This window comes from Balaenoptera physalus (genome assembly GCF_965194825.1).
Source record: "Balaenoptera physalus genome assembly, chromosome: 2".
Lineage (NCBI taxonomy): Eukaryota > Metazoa > Chordata > Mammalia > Artiodactyla > Balaenopteridae > Balaenoptera > Balaenoptera physalus.
In genome coordinates this window covers 66022503-66046146 of record NC_138883.1, presented here as the reverse complement: position 1 = coordinate 66046146, position 23644 = coordinate 66022503, and the positions used below count along the sequence as shown (strand labels likewise).

The 23644-nt window shown below is 39.3% G+C and overlaps 1 protein-coding gene across 7 annotated transcripts in view; it reads left to right on the top strand.

Annotated features, from left to right (window-relative positions):
- Nucleotides 1–23644, top strand: part of AKAP6 (A-kinase anchoring protein 6) — a 583646-nt gene that overhangs the window by 356657 nt on the left and 203345 nt on the right. For 6 of the 7 annotated variants that reach the window (XM_082451989.1, XM_082451988.1, XM_082451985.1 and 3 more), the window contains 2 exons: nucleotides 11625–11721; nucleotides 12826–12992. In XM_082451989.1, coding sequence (XP_082308115.1) covers nucleotides 11625–11721; nucleotides 12826–12992 — 264 coding nt within the window. The remainder of the gene's footprint in view (nucleotides 1–11624; nucleotides 11722–12825; nucleotides 12993–23644) is intronic. The other variant, XM_082451991.1, reaches the window with a different exon arrangement.

Genomic DNA, 23644 nt, shown 5'->3' with positions numbered 1-23644 from the left:
AGTGGGCATACAGGGAACCTACCTCAACATAATAAAGCCCATATACGACAAACCCACAGCAAACATCATTCTCAATGGTGAAAAACTGAAACCATTTCCTCTAAGATCAGGAACAAGACAAGGACATCCACTCTCACCACTGTTATGCAACATAGTTTTGGAAGTCCTAGCCACAGCAATCAGAGAAGAAAAATAAATAAAAGGTATACAAATTGGAAAAGAAGTAGTAAAACTGTCACTGTTTGCAGATGACATGATACTATACATAGAGAATCCTAAAGATGCCACCAGAAAACTACTAGAGCTAATCAATGAATTCGGTGAACTAGCAGGATACAAAATTAATGCACAGAAATCTCTTGCATTCCTATACACTAATGTTGAAAAATCTGAAATAGAAATTAAGGAAACGCTCCCATTTACCATTGCAACAAAAAGAATAAAATACCTTGGAATAAACCTACCTAAGGAGACAAAAGACCTGTGTGCAGAAAACTATAAGACACTGGTGAAGTAAATTAAAGATGATACAAACAGATGGAGAGATATACCATGTTCTTGGATTGGAAGAATCAATATTGCGAAAATGACTATACTACCCAAAGCAATCTACAGATTCAGTGCAATCCCTATCAAATTACCAATGGCATTTTTCACAGAACTAGAACAAAAAATCTTAAGATTTGTATGGAGACACAAAAGACCCCGAATAACCAAAGCTTTAGGGAAAAAAACGGAGCTGGAGGAATCAGACTCCCTAACTTCAGACTGTACTACAAAGGTACAGTAATCAAGACAATATGGTACTGGCACAAAAACAGAAATATAGATCAATGGAAGAGGATAGAAAGTCCAGATATAAACCCACGCACCTATGGTCACCTAATCTATGACAAAGCAGGCAAGGATATACAAGGGAGAAAAGACAGTCTCTTCAATAAGTGGTGCTGGGAAACCTGGACAGCTACATGTAAAATAATGAAATTAGAACACTCCCTAACACCATACACAAAAATAAACTCAAAATGGATTCGAGACTTAAATGTAAGACTGGACACTATAAAACACTTAGAGGAAAACACAGTAAGAACACTCTTTGACATAAATCACAGCAAGATCTTTTTCAATCCACCTCCTAGAGTAATGGAAATAAAAACAAAAATAAACAAATGGGACCTAATGAAACTCAAAAGCTTTTGCAAAGCAACGGAAACTACAAACAAGACGAAAAGACGGCCCTCAGAATGGGAGAAAATATTTGCAAACGTATCAACTGACAAAGGTTTAATCTCCAAAATATATAAACAGCTCATGCAGCTGAATATTAAAAAAACAAACAACCCAATGAAAAAATGGGCAGAAGACATAAATAGACATTTCTCCAAAGACGACATACAGGTAGCCAAGAAGCACATGAAGACGTGCTCAACATCACTAATTATTAGAGAAATGCAAATCAAAACTACAGTGAGGTATCACCTCACACCAGTTAGGATGGGCATCATCAGGAAATCTACAAACAACAAATGCTGGAGAGAGTGTGGAGAAAAAGGAACCCTCTTGCACTATTGGTGGGAATGTAAATTGATACAGCCACCATGGAGAACAGTTTGGAGGTTCCTTAAAAAACTAAAAATAGAATTACTATATGACCCAGCAATCCCACTCCTGGGCATATACCCTGAGAAAACCATAATTCAAAAAGACACATGCACCCCAATATTCATTGCAGCACTATTTACAATAGCCAGGTCATGGAAGCAACCTAAATGCCCATCGACAGATGAATGGATAAAGATGTGGTACATATATACAATGGAATATTACTTAGCCATAAAGAGGAACGAAATTGGGTCATTTGTAGAGATGTGGATGGATCTAGGGACTGTCATACGGAGTGAAGTAAGTCAGAAAGAGAAAAACAAATATCATATATTAATGCACATATGTGGAACCTAGAAAAATGGTACGAATGAACCAGTTTGCAGGGCAGAAATAGGGACACCGATGTAGAGAACAAACGTATGGACACCAAAGGGGGAAAGTGGCGGGGGGTTGTGGTGGTGGTGTGATGAATTGGGAGATTGGGATTGACATGTATACCCTAATATGCATAAAATGGATAACTAATAAGAACCTGCTGTATAAAAAAAAAAATTAAATAATTAAAAAAAATTGCTGTCACCCAGACATTTTACCGATTTATTACTTTATTCTTTTTCTTTAGAATGTGATGAATGCTTTAAAGTAGAATAACAGAGAAATACTGGATTTATTGAACACTTGCTATTTAGGGTGGTGGTATGCTAAGCACTGAAGAGACAGTTTGCAGACTGCCTTGTACTCTGAGGGTTTATGCACTATCAAAGGGCACCATGTATGGACAAGAGCCAGTGCGTGACCTAACTCACTTGAGCCAGGGTGCTGTCACCCACTATCTGTCTCCCTGTGTAGACCCATGTGCAGATCTTACTTATCTACTGTGTTACATGGAATTTTGGAATCTTGAAGCAATTCACCTGGCATAAATAATATTAGATAAAGATTAAAAGATAACATTTTAAAGATAAAAGTTTCAGGCCTGAAACAGATCTTTACTCTAGCCAGAAAAATGCCTGTCATATCTACTGAAGGTTGTTGTGAAGATCACATAAACCTGTTGTAAGTGAGGATGCTTTGTTCATTTTGGGGGAGTTGTGTGCACCCCTCGGAGACCCTGAGAACAGGTGGTGTGAGAATCTCGGGTGTTCCTAGAGAGGTTGAATCTCTCCCCACCTACCCTGCCCTAATGATTCACCTGTGACTGTCACCTCCCTGAGGGACTGCTTGTGTCTTTTTGGTGTCTGCTCTGACACCCTGCCCTGCACATGCATGATATGTACTAAACAAATCTGTTAAATGAATAAATGAGCACTTGTAAAAGCAATGTTACAACCATTACAGCAGCAAATTATAGCTAATATTATAAATCATCAAACAATAACTGAGAATGTATGCAAGGTAAATTATTTCCTCTACAGTTTCCAAATCAAAATGGACTCTGGTCACAGAGCTTTCTGGGTATTGTCTGGTATATTTGTGACAAGAAAAACACCTATAGAGGGAAAAAGTAGGATAGTTTCTTCTGCTTTCAGGATGTAATTCATCCCCTTTGGCAAAAAACACAAGGAAAATAGAATGGTAACTCAGATATTAGAAAGGTTAAGAAAATTCCACAGGTTAACATTACTATTTCAAAAGATGAAGACTGTATGACTACACAGGATGTTAATGACTTGACGTTACGAAATTTATTAAATTTATTTTTAAAGCAATTTGGTTCCCCCTCTCAAATGCATGAAGCATCTGGGAGTTGGAATAGATCTGCCCCAGGCTGCCAAACAAATTTTTAATGGAACTGGAGTCCTTCAGGGATTGTCCTAAATCCACATAATATTCTTAGGTCTTGGTGTTTGCACTGGGACCTGTATATTAACAGATGTACGTGTGAATAATATACTTATATCCATCCATCACCTTGGTGACTCCACATCTGTAGGGGCTGCTGCACATCAATTATTCCACCGCAGGGGGTAGAGAGATATTTGGGCCAGCATTGACCTCTTTTTCAATTAGGGCCTCAGAGCAGTGTGTTCTGGAAGTCACATGGTCCCTTTAGACAGAACCTCTGCAAATCCATTTGGCCTAATGTGGCCATGCTGGGAAGTCAATGTGATTACCTGTGCCAGGTGTGGAGGTAGCATCCAGAAAAGCAAATGAAAATTTGTTCACTAAGAGGCACCATCAACATTCAGGATCTCTCCCATCTATCTAATCCTTGAATAAGATATTAGCAAGTCTATCAAAAAAAGAATGCCAGCCTTAGTAAAATATATTTACCTTCCACGAAAAAATGCAACTGCTTGTTTGAAAGAAATTGTGATTTGGTTGAGGAGCTAAATTCACTTTCGAATGCTTGGAAATGTTTTTATTATCTGCAGTTTCAGGAAAAACAAGTTTCCTCAGGAAGAACAAGGATTTTTGTCTTTATATCTTAGTGCCTCTTTTAAAAAAAGGAAAACAATGTTTTTATAATGCTTATCTTTTTGTTCATGAACTTGGAACATCTTTCTCAAGAGTACATAGTGCTTTTCATTTTTTAAAGCTTCTGATATTATATGTGGTGGTGTGTTGCATATTGTCGTAACTAATAAATCAATGACAAATGTAGCCACTTCATTTTGTTGGGGAGATATATAATTGTGGTGGTGGCTGACCATTTATTTAATCATGTGGTAAGTACCATATGATGAGAGGGTAAAGTTAAATTGATGATTTGGGCTATCTCAGCCAGGGTACAGTTTACATGGCAATTACACCGGGATCATCTAAGTGTAATTGGCAAGTAATTTTGTGAGCGAAGGAACATGACAGCTCATTTACATGGTGTTCAATGAGTAAAATTTGGGGACATTTATCAACCACTTGCAAGTGAAGAGTGATTGCACCAATATAACCCAAAATACTATAGGTAGCATTTTGAAAGCTTCGTGGAAGGTTTTTGGTACGAATCTTCATTCATTTGCTCCTTGAACATTTATTAGGTGTGTGCTATGTGCCAGGCACTGTCCTAGGCATTGAAGATACAAGCACAAATGAAAAGTGAAGTTCTACTCTCAACTCATGGGTGGGAAGCAGACCCATCGTCAATAGTTATACAACAGTGTAGTAAGTAGAGGTTCGAGCTCTGCAGTTACTGTGGATGCTGAGGAGGGGAAACCAGGAGGCTGGAAGAGGGTCAGGGAAAACTTGCTAGCAAGGGTGACACCTGAGATGAATTTTTAAGGCTAAACAGGGCCGAGCCAGGGGAGGGGAAAAAGGACTTTCCAGGCAGAGGTGCAAGCAAGAGCAGAATCTTAGATGAACAAGATGACTGATGTGAGCTGGCACATTTCAAGGCAGACCTGGGACCCAAGAGGCAGACTTGAGTGGGATCCCAGAGGCTCTGTAGGTCATGCTGGAGGCTGGACCTTATCCTGCAACCTGGGGAAGCCATCGGAGGCATTTAACAAGAGTTGTTTTGTAGACAGAACATTCTGTGTAATAAAATATTTTTATTGAGCTATTACAATATGCCAGGCTCTGTTCTACAGGTATCAAGGCATTTCATCCTCACAGCAACCCCATGAGATAGGCACTAACATATCCCCCTTTTTACCTATGAAGAAACTGAATACAAAGAGATTGCCCAGAGCTACAGAGAGGGTGATGGAGGAGCCAGGATTTGAACCCAGGCTTGTCCAGCTCCAGAGCCCATGCTTGTCCCCAGCACCCACACCATGTCATTAGTCCCCTTGATATAATCAACTGCAACCCCCTGTTTTTAAGATACACATTCCCCACCTCCTGTCCCCGCCGCTAGACTGTGAGCTCTATGGGACCAGGAACTATATTTATCTTGCTCACAGCCACATCCCTCAAGCTTAGGATGATGCCTGCACCTTCATAAGCATGCCACAAATAAAGAAAAAAATGTCGTTTTGAGGGGGTCATGACTGGAGGCTGTTGAAGTCAGCCTGGCATGGGATGATGATGAGGGCCTGAATCTAAGGCAGTGTTGGTCGATACAGAGAGGTGAGGATAGAGAAATAAATTGTCAGGGCTTGGTGATTGACTGGACGTGTGGATTTTGTTGGCATATTCTCATAGTGTTTCTGATCTCCAACTCATACGCTGGAGAGATGACTTGGCAAAAGAATCCGAAGCTGAGGGAAGCTCGTGCTCCTATTCACAAAGCTCTCAAATTCCTGAGAAGAAACGTTGCGGACTCAGGATGAGAAGTTAGAAGAAACTTCCCTGGAGATAGTTAAAAATAGAATGAACACATCTGCCTGGGATGTGGAGGGACAGAGCTGCCCTAGGGTAGATGAATAGTTAGATGGCCTTTGGGATTCTTCCCGCTTTGAAAATTTTCTGCTTTAGAATAAAAATTCTCCTGAGCCACCTGTCCTTAACTGTGTGGCTTAAAGATAAAATCAAAGCGTCCAAGAAATGGAAAATATGGAGTCCAAATGCCTGGATTGTAGATAAGGAAACAGAAGCCCGGAAGGGTTAGATGACTTGTCCAAGGGCACACAAAAGGAAGGCTCAGATCACTGGTCTCTCAGTCCCCTGCTCCCTGGACTCCCAGAGAGCAGCATCTGTGTTTGGGTGCCCCCTGTGCTGGGTGGTGACCCAAAAGCAAAGAGAACCTGGTATCTGTACTTGAGGAGTTCAGAGAGCCTCAACAGTAAGCGCCACTTGTCACCTAAAAATGCCATAAAGTACCACTTGCTACACAGAACATTTGGAAAACAGAGAAAATGAATTTAAAAGTCTATAATGATTTTTCTTTAGCCCCACTCATTGCCAAGCACTGCTTCCGTGCTTTACAATCATTATCTCTAATTCTTACAACTTGGAAGTTAGATAGTATTACTTTTCATTTTATGTTTCAGAAAGCAAAAGCCCTGAGAACTCATTCCATAAGACCAGACTATGTTAACTCCAGTCCTACCCTGCACAAATGGTGTTAACATTTTGTTGCATTTCCCTATAGTCTTCTTCTTCTACACGCTGGGACTATCCATTTACATAGTTACAGTTTAATCATAGATACAATTTGAACTTTCATTTTTTGGCTTGTGATGTGTTCTATCTATTTTTCATGTGATTTCATAGTCTTCATTTTAATGGCTGTATAGTGTCTTATCAAGTTTTTCGGAGGTTCTTAAACAAAAATATTTACTCATAAAAATCTTTCAGTTTTTGGCACGTATGGCATTTGGAAGGTATATTTTATATTTTGAGGACCATCTGACCATCCGTGATGGATGGCATTGGGAAGAGCAGGAGAGAAGCTGCCAGGCTGTGCACAGAGGGTCATGGCTTTCTTCCCCACCAAGAGCCCCTCTGGGAATGCAGGATGGTGCCGGGCACAGCTCAGATGGAGCCTGGGTGGAGATGGCTTAAGGCAGATAGCAGGTGACTTTTCAAGCCTCTGCTTCTCTGACTGAACACACATTCCTCCTCCTGCCCTTGTGAAAAAGCAAGTTTTCATTTTCTTAGGGTAGTAAAAATCTTTTGTGTGAAGAAAAAGTGTCATCAAGTGTCTTATTCATCAGCATATATAGCATCTCTTTAAAATGACAGTGGGAGTAAAAGTTCATCAGTTCAATATGTCTTTCACATTTGGAGACTCCTGACTAATAAACCTCTGGTATTTATCATCAGAACAGCCAAAGAACTAAAATCTGGCACATGCTGTTCTCACGCACTGAGAAAAACTTAAAAAGACAGAAGATTTTCTCCATTTTTCCTTCTTCCATTCATTTAGAAGAAAAAACATACCTTTTTTTAATTAAAAAAAATATGAGCATACAGAAACATCTGGCCTCCATTACCATAGCAGCCTCCTAAATGGCCTCCTTGTCTGCCCTTCTAAAGTCAACTTTGTATAAAAGCCAGAAAGATGTTTCTAGAACACAGAACTGTACCGGTCACCCTCCCATGTTGTTGACCTCTTCTTCCATGACTCTTAATGGCTCTTGGAGTTAAATACCATGTGTAGCTGCAGCTCCCACATCCCCTGCTTCCACCTTGTCCCAGCCATACCAAGCTGCTTCTGGCTCCTCTCTTCCTGCTGCAGTAAAGCGTGTCTCCAGCCCCACATGCAAATCAATTCTTTCTTCACAAGCTTCCTGCCAGCCTCTGCAGAACCTGGTTCCCAGCTTGAGCTCCCACAACACCTATCTAGCACTATCACACTCATACAGAATATAGCCTACAATCTTATTTTTACTTGGCCTGCATTTTAAAAAATTAAATCTCATTGGGCATGCATATCACTGTTCAGTTTAAGGCCCTGCCACTCTCTGTTATACATCAAACCCCAATTACATATTTATTCTGTGCTGGGTCATATAAGGCTACTTGCTTTTGATCTCTTTTACCCAACAGACTATAAGCGGTGTGTGCTGGAATTGGGTATTGTTAATTCTTGTTAATTCTATAGGCCTGGCAGAGACTGCTCAATAAATATCTGTTGTATTAATTTATGCTTTTTTTAAAAGCATAAATTATGTCGGGAAAGATACCGTAACTCTTTTTGGCCTCTCTGTTCACAAACATTATAAAATTCATGGACCTCAATGGACCTGGCAGACACTAACAGTATTCCATGGGGATGGCAGAAAGTCTATGTTCATGATGTGATTCTGCTAAAACCTAGACATTTTGGATCTTTAAGCTTCTGAATGTGATTATGGTCTTTCCCACTATTTCCTGTACCAGGAGATTCATATCAATTCTTATGATCCCTCATGAGTAACTATCTTCATGTTTGTCATAGTTTTGTGCATCAAAGTGTACATTTCCTTGGTTTCATTTCATATCCCATGATCTCCATACTTCCATCAAACTGGGATCTTCAGAAATTTGAATGGAATAGGATAAGGTGTAGTTTTTTATCTACTTAGTAAGGTGTGATCATGATTAAAGTACAATCAGTGTGCTTACCTGAATTTGGATCCTGACAAGGAGTAATGCACCCATATCTGTACATGCTGGTGAGGCTAGGAATACCCATTGGTCAACCTGTGAAGTATCATCTTTTTGATAATCTAGTCCTTTGTCTCAGCCACTGTATTTTTCATTTCCTTAGTTATTCTCCTCTAGATGTTCAGTTTCATGCTGCTGTAAAGACACTAAAAAAAGATGGGGTATCTCACAGGTCCCAGATTACTCATATTTATGGAATTTCACATAATCATCAGTGATGTAGATCTGTGGTACCTGTCTATGGCCATGTTGTTGCCATAAATTAAATCTCCAGAGAATGCCCTGCATTTTCAGGGAGTGCTATGGATGTTGCAGAGGGACTGTATACCATAAGGCATTGCTGAGGAAACATGTTAGTAGCACAAGAATGGAAATGTGTCCAGGTGTCAAGTTCAAAAAAAAAAAAAAAAAGAAAAGAAAAGAAAAAACTCTTTCACCTAAGCTTCCTTCCCTAGGGAAGAAGTGGGGGCAGAATGGGGAGAGTTTATTACAGAATCCTTTAGCAGCCAGAAATTTCGTTGACAAGTTTGTTAATGTGCCTGCTTGCTTGCCTCCTCAGAGGCCCGTTGTGAATTCCTTACTTGATATTATCAATGGTTAATGGATGCACCTGAAAATTAAGCAATATTGTACCATTTGGGTAATAGTTATATTAAATGGTTCTTTCCTATAGCATAAAGCTTATCTTTTTTGTAATAATGAATACTTCATCTTTTCCAATGTCCTAATCAAATGCTTCCACATCATCTTGAGGCAGAACCAGATCCAGCTGCATCTATTCTATGCTATTGGCTTCAATTATGTCAAATTATCCAACCTACCCACAGGTCCTAAGGTTCTCTTTTGCTGAGACATAGGCCTGATGCACGTCTTCAGAAGCTCATGATTACCAACCATTCAGCACTAGTCTGTTGTAAGTAAACAGAGAATCAAAGAGAACACTAGGCTAATTTTACAGTTATGAGGAAATCTCTAGAATAGATTTCTTCCTAAATGTTGGCATTCTCGGGTTGATCTCAAGTATTTTTCTTTTCCATGTCCCTTCTCCCTGAAACACAAACATGTACCTCAATCTGCATGGCACTGCTTCAGAGTTGATGATTTCCACTGCAGTGGCAAAAAGTAAATAACAGTCGTGTTTTGGCTATAAATAATAATTATTTAATTTTTAACAGCTATTATATCGTTTGGATTGACCAGAAGCATCAGGCTTCTGATACATTGCCATACTTTATTTTATTCAACCAAACACCTGTAGCTGAAAGAGGGCAGTACAAGAAATAGTGAACAACCCTTGGGGAAACCAGTAAGTCTCTTTCTGCCATATTATGCTGAAACTTTACTGTTTCTTATGCTTCTAGTAAGATGAAATGATTCATCATTTTGGAGTCATTTTTTTTAGTCAAAATTCTTATCTTTATACTTCAAGTTCTGATCTGCCTGTCCCTATCTCCTTCATTTTCAGCTTATTTTGACTGTTGTGCTTTTTCTTCTGAGCTTTAAAAGACCCCTTTTTTCCACTAAGAAAAAGACTCACCAATGAACATCCAAGGTGATTGAGGATGCCCTTTGATGTGCAGGGGCCATGCCTTAAACCCCTTAAATTGCTATTACCCTGTCCAGTGTACAGAATAGGCACAATACATGGTTTCCGAATGAATGAATGAGTGAAAGAATGGAAAAATTCATATCTAATATCATAATTTATGGTTGTTTAACCTCTTTCATCCAAATTACATTCCACCTGAGACTATCATCTTGAATTTCTGTCAAATATTCTTAATACTAAGTTCAGTGTACAATACATGCAGCCATTGCTCAGTGAGTGTTTAGTGAGAGCAAAGTATATTGTATACTTTGGAGCCCTATTATGGAGAAGCCAAAATGTGGCACCTAGTCTTTCAAAATCCATACTTTTTCAAATTAGTCAAGTCAAGGAATGGATTTTCACCCTGGAGACTAACCATTGATTCAACAGATTGGACACTATGATTACTCTCCATTGGACCTCCTGTGTTTGGAACACCTTATAACATTCCAGAGATGGAAAAATCTTTGGAAAACCGTCTGTGTTTCTTGAAATATTTAAATGGAAACCTTCCCCTTGAGAGAGTCCTATTGATCCAGTTCAGCAGATATCCACTATTCCTGCAAACATTTATTGAACACCTTGTATGTGACATGAGTTGGAAATAAATGTGAAACTGGCAATTCTTTCAATTGTAGTTCTTTCTTGCTTATAATTTGGTAGGCAAGTATAGGAATAAAGCAGAATTCAGTATGATAAATTCTACAATAGAAGCAGGTATAAGGAGCAGAGGAAGCCGAGAGAGGGGAGTAATTAGTTCTGTGTAACGCATTAGGGAAGGCTTCCTGAAAGAAATGGCTCTGAGTTGGAATTCATCCATAACAGTTTTTGTCTTTTGGATGACTATCATGAGTAAAAAATGCCCCTGATGTACTTGATGTATTCATTTATAACACAATGTCATATTGTAAGGAATAAACTTAAAATTCAAACATTTGAAAAACATTTGACTCCTCACTATAGCACCTGAATCCACCTCAGTATTCTGTGGTTTGTGTGATATCTGAGAAACAGCTGAATCAAACCCCACTATATTAATGGATTTATATATGTGCATATAAGGCTAATATAATTTATTTTGCCAGTTTTTTTATGGTTTCATAAATAGTGCTATCAGTAACATTTCTAAAAAGTGACGAAATGAGCTCATATGTGCTGGTAGAAATTCAGTATATTTTATAGAACACTGCTACTCTTGATATAGCCTACGGAATGTGACTTTTCATAAAAACCTAATGAATTTCTAGATTTGTCAGCTGTTTCCAAACAGATGCACTCTGCTAATCTAATGGAAACATTCTGAGCCCAGATCCCAAATATCAATAGCTTTTAGTATTGCAAATTAGTTTGTCTATTGGGTAAATTGGACTGTGTGGCTCTTGATAAAAAGTAGCAAGTAATTTTGTATGGATGTTTTAACTGCCTTGCCAGGCTTTGATGCTCGTATTTTTCCTTGCAGAGTTTTAAGCTGAATGTAGACAGTCATTGTGCTCTCAAGGAAGCTGTGGAGGAGGAAGGACACCAACTTCTCGAGCTTATTGCATCTCACAAAGCAGGTAAATCCTCCTGAAATATTGCAAGTCTTTATGTCTCCAGACTATTAAGAATGAAGAAGCATTGCTGTAAATTACTGCATATATTCACTTCCTTATGTATTATTAATATTTACATTATCAGATTGACCTTCAAGATTTATAAATGTTTCATATACTGCATACAATGCTGTGATACTTGTAAGATGAAATACTGCCTCCAAATGGTCTGTTCATTTGGGGCTTGCCGTTCGCCTGAGTTTCAATTGAAATCACATTCCTGAAAACTTCACTGACATGCTTTTTGATGTAGGTGCTCTGGGAATAACATTAAGATAATGAATGAGAATTGTGCATATAGTTATAATGCATATGCATTCAGGTACTTATAGATATCATTACAGATATAAGGCAGGCAGTCTAGAGATACCTGATTATTTCCCTGCCAATTCACACACATGAACGTTTTGCATATTCTTTGCTGGTCATTGCATTAGCAGAGTTTTGGCTTTAGACCAATTCTTACTCCAGTATTAATGTATTTATGAGGAACAGATTATAAATAAAAAATAGTTTTGTCATTTGGTTATACTTATCCTGGTAGTAAAAGACCATAAGACAGGATGAATTACAGTTTGGCACTTGTTTTGAGCTTACCACAGCTAAATAAGAAAAGAGCAGCATTAATCTGATGTGCTAATACTAAAGACTGCTGTCTTAAATCTGGCCCATTTACTATAGTTCGGGTTGAATTAACTTTACCTATTTCCATACATTTTCTGATCATTATAAAGTCTCCACACAGGGCCTTTTATTTGGAATGTGAAGCTATAGTGTTAATAATTTTTATGTATTGTGATTTTTTGTTCCATATACATTTTTTTAGTTAATATATTAAATCTAAGTCGATTCCAAACCATGCATCTATGTGGTTATCCCATTTTTGTGTCCTTATGCCTTCTGTCAAGTCAAAAATCCCCGACCTCTGTTCTGAGTGGCAGGTGATGGTAATGGTTGCTGAAAATTATGTTTATTGTGTGAAATATCCATCTAATTTGCTAAATGAAAAACAATAATGGGTAAAAATGCAGTTGAGTTCGTAACTTGTGCTTTCCCCTCCTTTTGGAGAAGGACTAAAGGACATGCTGCGGATGATAGCAAGTCAATGGAAGGAGCTGCAGAGGCAAATCAAACGGCAACACAGCTGGATTCTCAGGGCTCTGGAAACCATCAAAGCTGAGATTCTGGCTACTGATGTGTCTGTGGAGGGTGAGGAAGGGACGGGAAGCCCCAAGGTAAGTGGCTTGAAGTTTGTCTTATTTCCTCTTATTTCTGTCTTCTTTTGAACTAGGCACCACTGAAGTTTTCTTTCTACCCCTAAGGCTTTTCGTTTTTACTGGGTAAACTTTATATATCTCTCTCTGTATAGGTATGTATAAACAAAATGAAATGGTTAAGTTTAAAACAATAAAAAAGCCTACAACTTTCAAGTTTTCCAGGAAGGGGTCTTTTTGTGAAAAGTGGCAGAGTAGGAGGGGAAAGTACTTTAGGGGTAGGAGAAAGGGGGACATAAAACATTTAGTAAACAAAACATAAAGCATCTTTAACATGAATAATCAGAATGGTTTTAAATTGTTTTGTTGCAACTATAAATCACTATAATCAGTGCAATCACTCAGCTCTGACATCCATTAGCCGCTTGGTTACAGCAAATTAACAAAGAAGAGAGAAAGTGATTCATTATCTCATTCCTGTTAATGACTATCAGATGCATTGCCTAATTAGGGGATGGTCATTGTAGTGGGAAGAAGGTCATATGCTTTGCTACAAATCTTTTTGCTCTGAGTGTAAGTTCTCCATAATGGTGCATGCACCGAATACAAGTACTTTAAGAATGAATATTGACATGTTTTGGTTATCTACTTTAGATTTACAAAATAATCCGTAAAGCATATGCAGTTAAATTTTAAATGAGACACCTTCTGATACAGTGCACCACTGTTCTAAAGGTATCTTTGGACTCATGAAGTAGAAGATAATGGACTCATGAAGTAGAAGATAATTTTATTAATCTGATATTTTCTTGCAATCTCTCTTTTCTTTTGTATTTGTTCTTTTGTGAAAGTTAATGCAGAAAACCAGTCTCATAATAGACTAAGCATGGAAACATACTGTAACATGGGGGGAACAGATTTAAGAGTTCATGGCCTCTATTCCTGGCATGGACAAAGTAATTAAATCATCATCAAGTCGCATTTATTCAGTCCCCATGTGGATTGGCATTGGGCTAAATGTATACAGAGCAAGTTAAACAAACCCTCTGCCCTCTGAGCCTCACATTCTCAAGTGCAGGCAAGGAGAAACCCAATCTGCCCTGCAGTGGTGAGGCCATGCAGCCAGTGAAAAACTTAGGTGGTTTATAGCTTTGGAATCTCGAACAACAACCTTGAACTTATTTGTTGGAAACAGAGGATGGAACGATGAGCTCAGTTCCCTTTAAAGAAGGTTCCATGGAGGAGGTCACATTTCAGGAAATACTTGAAGGAAGGAAGAGAGGTGGCTTGGCACATGAGCACATATTTTAGGAAGTGACGTGATGAAAGGATCAAAGCTGGAACTAATCATAGGGAATGGAGAGTGTCTTCAGCAGACTTCTCAGGGCAGAAGTGGAGCCCTTTCAAGGAGCAGACTGCAGGAAGAAGTTGATTGGGCTAATACTTTGGCTGGGGTAGGGGGCAGTGATGATGAGAAAGGACACAACTAAAAACTTTGTTGTGTTTTATTTATCTAACAAAAATAAACTGAGTGCTTACTTTTTAAAAGCTATCCTGTATTGGATGCATTCTACATGCCAGGCAGTGTTCTACACTACTTCTGTGTATTCTCTCATTTAATTCTCACAACAAACTATATAAACCTTATAAATAAGGCAGTCCTATTCTAATTTCCAATGGGAAAAATGGAGGCACAGAGAAGTTAAGTAACTGGCTTAAGGTCACACAGGTAGTAGGTAGCAGAGCTAGGATTTGAATCTGAGCCCTTTGGCCCCCGAGCCCATTTCCAGCACCACCTAGAGCACTGCCCGTTACTGGCACTGCTCAAGGCGGGGCATGGTGGTGAACAATCAGCCTCAGTACCTGTCTCATGGAGCTTGTGGTGAAGTGCGGTGACAGACTCAAATCTAACAACCATGCTTTTATAAACCATGATGGGCTGTGAAAGAAAAGAAAAGGAAGCAACCAGAGGTTGGACTGGGAGAAGCGATTTAGATCAGGGCATCAGGGAGCGCTTCTTTGAGGAAGTGGCATTCTGTGAGCAGGCTGTGCAGCTAGAGGGGAGGTGGGGAGTGTGCAAGGGAAGCTGAGTGGCTGTGGGCACAAAGGGGAGGGTTTGGGAGTGAGCAGGGAAACGACATCATTGATTTGCAGCCTAAAAACCTGTCCTTGGCTTTGGTGTGGAGCATGGGTGGGTGAGTGGGGTGAGTCTGGGTGAGGGTGGGGAGGCACCAAAGTGGAGCTGCAGAGATGGTGCAATCACCTGCATTAATAAAAGACCTGTGTTGAAAACGAGTGGCTCTATTCACCAGGGCCAATTTGAACTGGACGCTTCTAAATGAGCTCATTTTGTCGGGAGATACTGAGATGAAGTAAAGAGGATAACTGAACCAAATGGGGAGAAAGTATTATTAAATGAGAGGCAATGTCAACATTTCTCAAAAAGAGGACCACCTTCCCCAGGCCCCGCCTCAAATGAATCAGAGTCTCCTGGGAAGGGCCCGAGAATCTGCATTCCACAAGCTCCCAGAAAACCACGGTCATAGGCTCTAAGAAGGCCCTTTTCCGCCAGTGCTATACGATCCTCACATAACCGGGATCCTCACACAACGTGCAAGAATGTCTGTCTTGTTGTTACTTATAATACCAAACAATTGGTATCAACCAAAATGTTTAAAACAGGGGCTGTTTAATTAAATTATGCTACATCTTATCCTAATGAAAGGTTACATAACCATTAAAAATAATGTTTTAGAAGAGAATTTTTAAACATTGGAAGAGACCTGTAAGATGCAATTATATATTTTAAAATATCTTTGAATTTTCTAAGTCTCTACAATGAGTACGAATTATTTTAACCGGAAAAATAAAGAATATATGTAAAATGCAAGAATTACAAAGTGATTTAAAAGGTAGACTATATGCCATTGATCTGAAGGTTCTTGAGATGTGAATTTAGATATTAGGAGGAAAAATAGATACATCTGATTCTTAATGATTTGGGTGTCTCAGTTCTAAACAAAACAAAACAACAACAGCAACAAAAACCCTCTCTATTTAAATCATCTCCAAAGTGAAAATGTCTTTCTTGAGTCACATCAGTTTACAAAGAATAGCATAAGTAGTTTTTCTAGTTAATAGTATTACTATCCAAAGCACTTCATGTCACACTATGTGAACAGTGTGGTGCTTCTAAAAGCAGCTACGAGGAGAGGCTTCTGTGGGCGTCTACAGATGTAGAACCTGAGGGAGGTGTCAGAGTCGAAGACTTTGACATGGCAGAGCTGGCCACACCCCAGGCCTTCGCCTCCCAGCTACTTCTCTCTTCCCAAGTTTGGGTTGAATTTTCTTAGGACAGATGAACTCATCCATAGTCAAGGGTGAAGGTAAAATCAATTTAAGACAAAGAAAATATATTTCTAAACTTAAGCTTAGGAAACTGAGGAGAAATCAGAACGGTCATTCCTTCTATTTGCTTAATGTTTATGAACTGCCTTCCTGAGTCCCTTGGGCAAGCACGAGGAATAACAGGAGGGGCTCAGACTATGAAGTCAGACTGTCTGAGCTCAACTCCTGACACTTACTAGCAATGACTTAACTTCTCTGTGCCTCAGCTCCCTCATTTGTATGACGGAGGCAATGCTAACATTCACCTCAAGGAACTGTGATGCAGGTTAAGGGGTGCCTGGCACATAGTAAGTCTGAGATGAGGGTAAACGTGCAAGACTTCATACTCTAGTGGTGGAGACAACAGACAAATAATTCTAATAGAATCTGACAAATACTCTAGTAGAGGTAGGTACAAAGTTCTATGAGTACAAGGAGAAGGAAATAACTACCCCCAAGTGGGAGTATCAAGGAGAGACTTTCAGGGGAGTTGATGTTTTAAATGGAGGGTGGAGGGAAGGATTTCTGCCTGGGTGAAGTTGATGGGCACAGAGAACAGACCTGGGATCTTCTGGACCATGATTAGGCCAGCTTGCCGCAATCTACCCAAGGCTCACGATGTGACAAAAAATGACCCTTAATGATCAGTGATGTGAGCAGTAATTCCTCGTATGTTTCTAACTGACACTATCCAAGCCGAGTGAGGTTCCTAAACAGAATGTATCTAATCTGTCCTGTTTAAACGGAAATTTTTCTTTCCATATTGCACCAAATAGAGCAAGCTTAAACCCTGGAGTTCGTCAAGACTAAAAGCTGGATTCAACTTTTTATCTATCATGTCGGCCCTCTTTCTCTGACATGACCTTGCTCAGGTCATGTACAAACTGTGCCATGATATGCATCTCCTAGCACAGCAGTTATGATCATCTATTTCATCTTAGTCCTAAAAGAGGAACTAAAATTAAAACATAATAAAAAAAATAACTCCAGAATTCATCTTAGGTTTACTTCAGAAGCTACTGGGAACTTGAGAAGCAAAATAGAAAATCTAAGGAATATATCTAGGGGGTATTTTTCTTTTTTACCTTGTTTGAGAGACTGCAGAAAAGGACTTGGTCTTAGAAATCTTGTAAAAAAGGAGGATAGGAGGGAATTCAAAGACTCTGGGAAACTTCTCCCCCAGGACTCGGCGGCATACCTTATTTGTTGTATTTCGTTTTTAAAAAAGTGTTTTCCCAGGACTGTGAGATCTTTTATACATGGAAATAGAAAACAAAATTCACTAATTCTAGATATAGAGCTTCAGCATGCATATCCAAGAATTGAAAGTATGCTTGTAATTATATATTTTATTTTAAGATAGATTGGTGAAAGTTTATCACCTTAAACTAGGCTTTTTCAGTATGTTAAACTTCTGAATGGTGTATAGCTGGAGGGATTTCAAAACACAGTGAATATCTAACTCCTAACAAAGGGTGCATTCTTTTTATGACCTCTCAAGGCAAAAACCAAAAATCCTGAAAGGAAAAAAACATTCTTAAATTTTGCACATTGCCTCCTTTAAAATGTTCTTATCCTCTGTTTTTACTTTTTACCTATAGAGCTTGCCATCATTACAGATGTCCTAGAATCAAGGCCAGGATTTCCCTACATGACATCTCAAACTTTGCATCATAGAAAGCACACAACAATGGTTCTTTTGTCCTCCTTAAGGAAATATATACATTTCCAAAACAAAGAATATTTGAAGACTTTATTGTAAATTCAGAGAACTTTATAGCTACTAGAAGGGTGACTTAGCCTGGGTTCCAACCAAGATCTTCACTTCTTTAGTGAAAGGAGATAGAGGGTTTAGCTGCTTTGAACTCTAGGGTTGTGCTTATTTTATCCGGCTTCTTTTTTTTATAAATTTATTTATTTATTTATTTATTTATTGACTGTGTTGGGTCTTCGTTTCTGTGCGAGGGCTTTCTCTAGTTGCGGCAAGCGGGCGCCACTCTTCATCGCGGTGCGCAGGCCTCTCACTGTTGCGGCCTCTCCTGTTGCGGAGCACAGGCTCCAGACGCGCAGGCTCAGTAGTTGTGGCTCACGGGCCTAGTCGCTCCGCGGCATGTGGGATCTTCCCAGACCAGGGCTCGAACCCGTGTCCCCTGCATTGGCAGGCAGATTCTCAACCACTGCGCCACCAGGGAAGCCCTATCTGGCTTCTTTGAGGTTCTTAGATTGAAGTTGTCATCCCTTTGGAAATGGATATCAGACTGTGAAGGTCATCAATGTTATCTATTCAACAATAGCACAAGAACAAGCCTAAGGACATCTCTTAAATATGTTTGCTCAGCCCTACGAATGACAGTTTCAGATATTGGCTGAGAAGGGACGTTTGTGGGTACTCTAACTTGGGTATGTCACTGACCACCTAGCCTTTCATTGAATGTCAGGAGTGGGCAAGTCTAATACTAACACATATTTTCTGTTTGTTTACCAGACACCCAAGTCTTAACCTAGTATTTATGCTAATACTAGGTTAACTTTTGCTAATACTAGGGTAACTTTCTTTAACTGAAGGGAGAGAAAGAGGCTGATTTAGGGAGGACTTTATATGATAATTTTCTCTGTATTATATAGTATCTCTTGGGTAATAGTGCAGCTGGATATTATTATCCTGGAACGGAATTTGATCCTGATTCTTCCAAAGCATTGGTGAGACAAAGCATTGTCTCTGCATTCTTTTCTTTTCTGGCTCAAATGCTTTTGTAGTTGCATGTTGTTTAATATAGGATCTTCAGAAACAGCTTTAAGATATTGAATGGGAATTGCATTTATATATGGTTAGTCCCACATACACTTGGCACTGACATATATAAAGAATTACTTAAGATACTTTTCTCTTTTCCTCATGCAAAAAAAGGAGCACAGGTATATGTTATCAGAGGAACCAGAAATGATATCATAAGGTTAAACTGGGCCTAAAGTAGTAGAAACAAAGACAACAGGCAAAGGCCTGGCCATTATTTATTGAGTGCTGACAGAGAGCTCTGCCCAGTGCCGGGTCAGACATGAGGGAAGACACGCTTTTCTGCTTAGTGAGCTTATCATCTCAGTGTAAGCACACAGTGTAACATCTTGTCTAATGTAGATTGGGCTATCTTAGATCTAGAATAATAGATCACCTAAGATTTAGATCATCTTAATTAGGATGTTGGCAGATTGAAATGGAATGGGGTTCTTGATGCAAGCAAATGAGTAGTAAATGCATTACCAATTCCACCTCTTCCTTGCAGAATTCTTCCTAAAAGCCAGTATCCAGTTCCTTTCCTGCTAAACTATATAAACAGTACTGAAATGCAGTACCTAAGGAGAGCTCTTTCTTCTACTGTGGATTCTCCAGTAGTCCTTTTTTTGTTAACAGAAGGGCAACTTTTCTTCAAAAGTGTTTGTGAAAGACAGAAACAAAAGTGAGTTATTTTTTTGAAGATCGGTTGTGGTTACTAAATTTGTGATGTAATCGAATAAAAGATAGTTCTTCTAATCTCCTTGAGGCACTTAAATTTGCACATTATCAGATGTGTGAGTGGGCCCAGGATGAGGAATTTTTTTTAGTAGTCTGCCACTGTAACTAGGTGACTGAAAAAATGATTGAGATGATATAACATATATTAGGTCAAAGGACAGCTAATGGTCAGCCCTATCATGGTCTATATGATGTATAAAACCATAGCTTATCTTGATTTTTCGCACTATGTTTCCATTGCTGGATGATTCTGGGAGTGAAACTCTTTGGTGTCTCTAACCAACACAGGGAAATGTCACTGGCAAGAGTAGGTAGCCTATTTTTTTTTCCCTATTTAGTCAAAGAGTGCCTAATCTCTGAATCCGTAACAACTAGAGTTGCAGAGATGCATGGTATTAGATACAAAGTTACGTTCTACAGCAAGCAACACTCTTTTATTGGCAGAACTCACATTTTGTAACTCAGCCTGATCTATTTTGAAGATAATATATAGTCAAACACATTAGAGGTACTTTTTGATATATAGTAGAGGTCAACATTTGTTTAAAAAAAGCTGTAAGTATTTAAGCACAAAACAGAAGGCAAGATACAGAATTGCTTCTAAAAACCACTTTAAAATTAATAAATAAATTATTTGAAAGTGTGGAACAATTACCTCAGTGTGTGACTTACACTTTTTCCCTGGAATGTGTTGTTTCTGGCAGGGGAGCGTCTGAGCTGGGAGAGCCCTGCTAAAGGGATTACTTTGCTCTGGCTCTTGTGTTTATTGAGTCACCTAGGACTTCTTATAAAACAGCAGTTTTCAAATGTACACACACCTGCACTCGACACCCTGAACACTCCAAAAGTTTGTTTAACTGTTCTCACACCCAGAGTATCTCTCCCATCCAGTGAGGTCAAAAAGCATTGAGATGTCCACATTCTGGTTTTTCCTTCTCCTCGGAAATTACTTGGAATATAGCCATTTATGTGGTTTTGACGCTAACAGAGACAGAGGTATTTTTTCAGTGTACTCTAGTGCTCTTTGCCACCAGGCCTCACAGAACATCCCCAGTCTTACCTCCCCCTGTGCCAAAATGAAGGGTAACGTTTCTCAGGAAACATTAACTAGATTAGAGGTCCTGCTGGGCCAGAGTCCAGGGATCCATCTCACTGCGGCTTCCAGGCCATTTTGCGTTGGGTGGGAGTGGTGACTTCTCATCTTTGTACTTATCTGGCCTGCAGAGGCCAACACTGGTTTAGCATTGCCCCCTGCAGGGCTAAGCAAGGCCATGGATCTTTCCGTGTGAGAAAGGGGAGAGGGAAAAAGGAAGCCTAAAGCAAGAGGCTAAGACAAAGGAAAAGAGAGAGGGAAAGAAAAGAGAGAGAAGGAACAGAAATAGAAAGATAAAAGAAGGAAGTATGTATCCAGTGAAGCTCATCTGCCTAAGTCGCTTCATGAACATTAATGCTTTCATGTCTCTTGCTCCTTCTATCTTATCCTTTCCTTTCTCTAGCTCTGGAACTCAAAGCCAGAAAAACTGTCTTTATTTTTGACATCTTAGATATTATTGTATAACCATTGTGTGTGTGTGTGTGTGTGTGTGTGTGTGTGTGTGTGTGTGTGTTTAACATACTCTATTAATGGGGTTAGCATAGTTAGCAGGCTTAATATGGTCTAGGTTTGTATCAAGCCTTTTACCTGGATTGTCTCATTCATTCTTCCCAACAGTATAGCAGTTGTAGCTTCTGTTGTCATTTTTACTTTCCTGATAGAAAACGTAGGCTCCAAACACATATTAGGTACTCAGGCTTATTCAAAGTCTTTTTAAAATCCGTATGTGACAGCGTAAAGGCCAGATTCCTTACCCTGTCATTTGACTCCACCTGCTTAGTCAAGATTCATGTCACTGTTTCATTTCGTTAATGTTCTAGTTAATTCACCATCTTCCAAATGCCTTTTCCCTTTCGTTTCTCTTTGCTTTTGCCCAGGGCTTTCCCATTCTCTCTACTTACACTGCTCTTATCCATCCTTAAAATCGATAAATATTGAATATGTAACTACATTGTGATGTCATAGCTCTGGACAAGACAGTGTTCCTCTCCATGCTCACTGCCCAGCAGTAGAGAAAGACATGCACATATATAATTCTAAATTAAGGCAGACTGTGTGATGAATACTATAATAAGAGATAGGAACATAAGAAATAGGGAAATTGGGGGAAGGGACATTATTTCAATCTGATGGTGCCTGGGAAAGCTCTTTGCTCTAAGAGAAGATGGATTTTTGTGGAGGTCTCTAATATTCTGACAAATTGTTAGTAGGAAGATATTAAAGGGAGAGCATTCCAGGTAGAGGAAATAACATGGTAAAAAGCATGGAAAAAGGAAACTATGAGGGACATCTAGAGAATGGTGAACAGCAAATAGTTTGGCTCTTTTGAACATAGAGTGTCCATGTGTTTATGGGAAGGGATGAGGACCTAGTAGAAAATAAAGCCTGAAAAACTTTGAGCTATGTACTGGAGAGGTCTGAATATCAGCTGAAGAGTTTGTGTTTTGTTAGTATGCCTTTAGCGTTTTTAATCAGCGGTCCCCAACATTTTGGCACCGAGGACCGGTTTCATGGAAGACAATTTTTCCACAGACAGGGGGAGGGGGGGATGGTTCAGGCAGTAATGCGAGCGAGGGTTCAGGTGGTAATGAGAGTGATGGGGAGTGATGGGGAGTGGCAGATGAAGCTTCTGTGTGGCCCAGCTCCTAACAGGCCACAGACTGGTACCGGTCCGTGGCCCGGGGGTTGGAGACCCCTGTTTTAATGATTGGATTTAACCACAGAAAACAGATGGCAAAAGTAGGATGAGAGCAGAAGGACTGACAATGAATTAGGAAACTAGTATAATAACTAAAGGCAGCTAAAGTCAAGCAGTGGCCGTGATAATAGAAAAAAGTAGAAGCGATATTATAGAAGAAGAAATATTAGGATTTGGCATCGAGGGAATGGAGGTCTGAGGGAAGAGTTAATGATGACTCAAAGGAATTGAGCATGAACAGTTAGGAGAATGGTGTTACCATTAACTGAGGTAGGACAGATGTCTAATTAATAAGAATATCTGGATATATAACCTGGGCAGAGATATTTTTGTAACCTCTGCAGGTGATTCCAAAGTGCAGGCAAGTTTGAGAACAATGATTTAGAGATGGGAGAAGCCGAAAAATTATCTGTGTAGTTATGTGCAACACTCAGTTGAAAATGTAAGCCCGAAGCTTGGAGCAGGGATCAATGCTGAGGTTCCAGGTTTGACAGTACACATAGATTTTTAAAAAAATTTTTATTGGAGTATAGCTGATTTACAGTGTTGTGTTAGTTGCAGGTGTACAGCAAAGTGAGTCAGTTATACATATACATATATCCACTCTTTTTTAGATTCTATTCCCATGTAGGTCATTACAGAGTATTGAGTAGAGTTCCCTGTGCTGCACAGTAGGTTCTTATTAGTTATCTACTTTATATATAGTAGTGTGTATATGTCAATCCCAATTTCCCAATTTATCCCTCCCCTGCCTTTACCCCCTTAAGTTTGTTTTCCATATCTGTGACTTAAGTTTGTTTTCCATATCTGTGGAAAACAGATATGGAACCTTAAGTTTGTTTTCCATATCTGTGACTCTATTTCTGTTTTGTAAATAGATTCACTTGCACCATTTTTTTAGATTCCATCTATAGAGGATATAGGTGTCTTTCTTTGTCTGACTTACTTTGTCTTTCTTTGTCTGACTTACTTCACTCTGTATG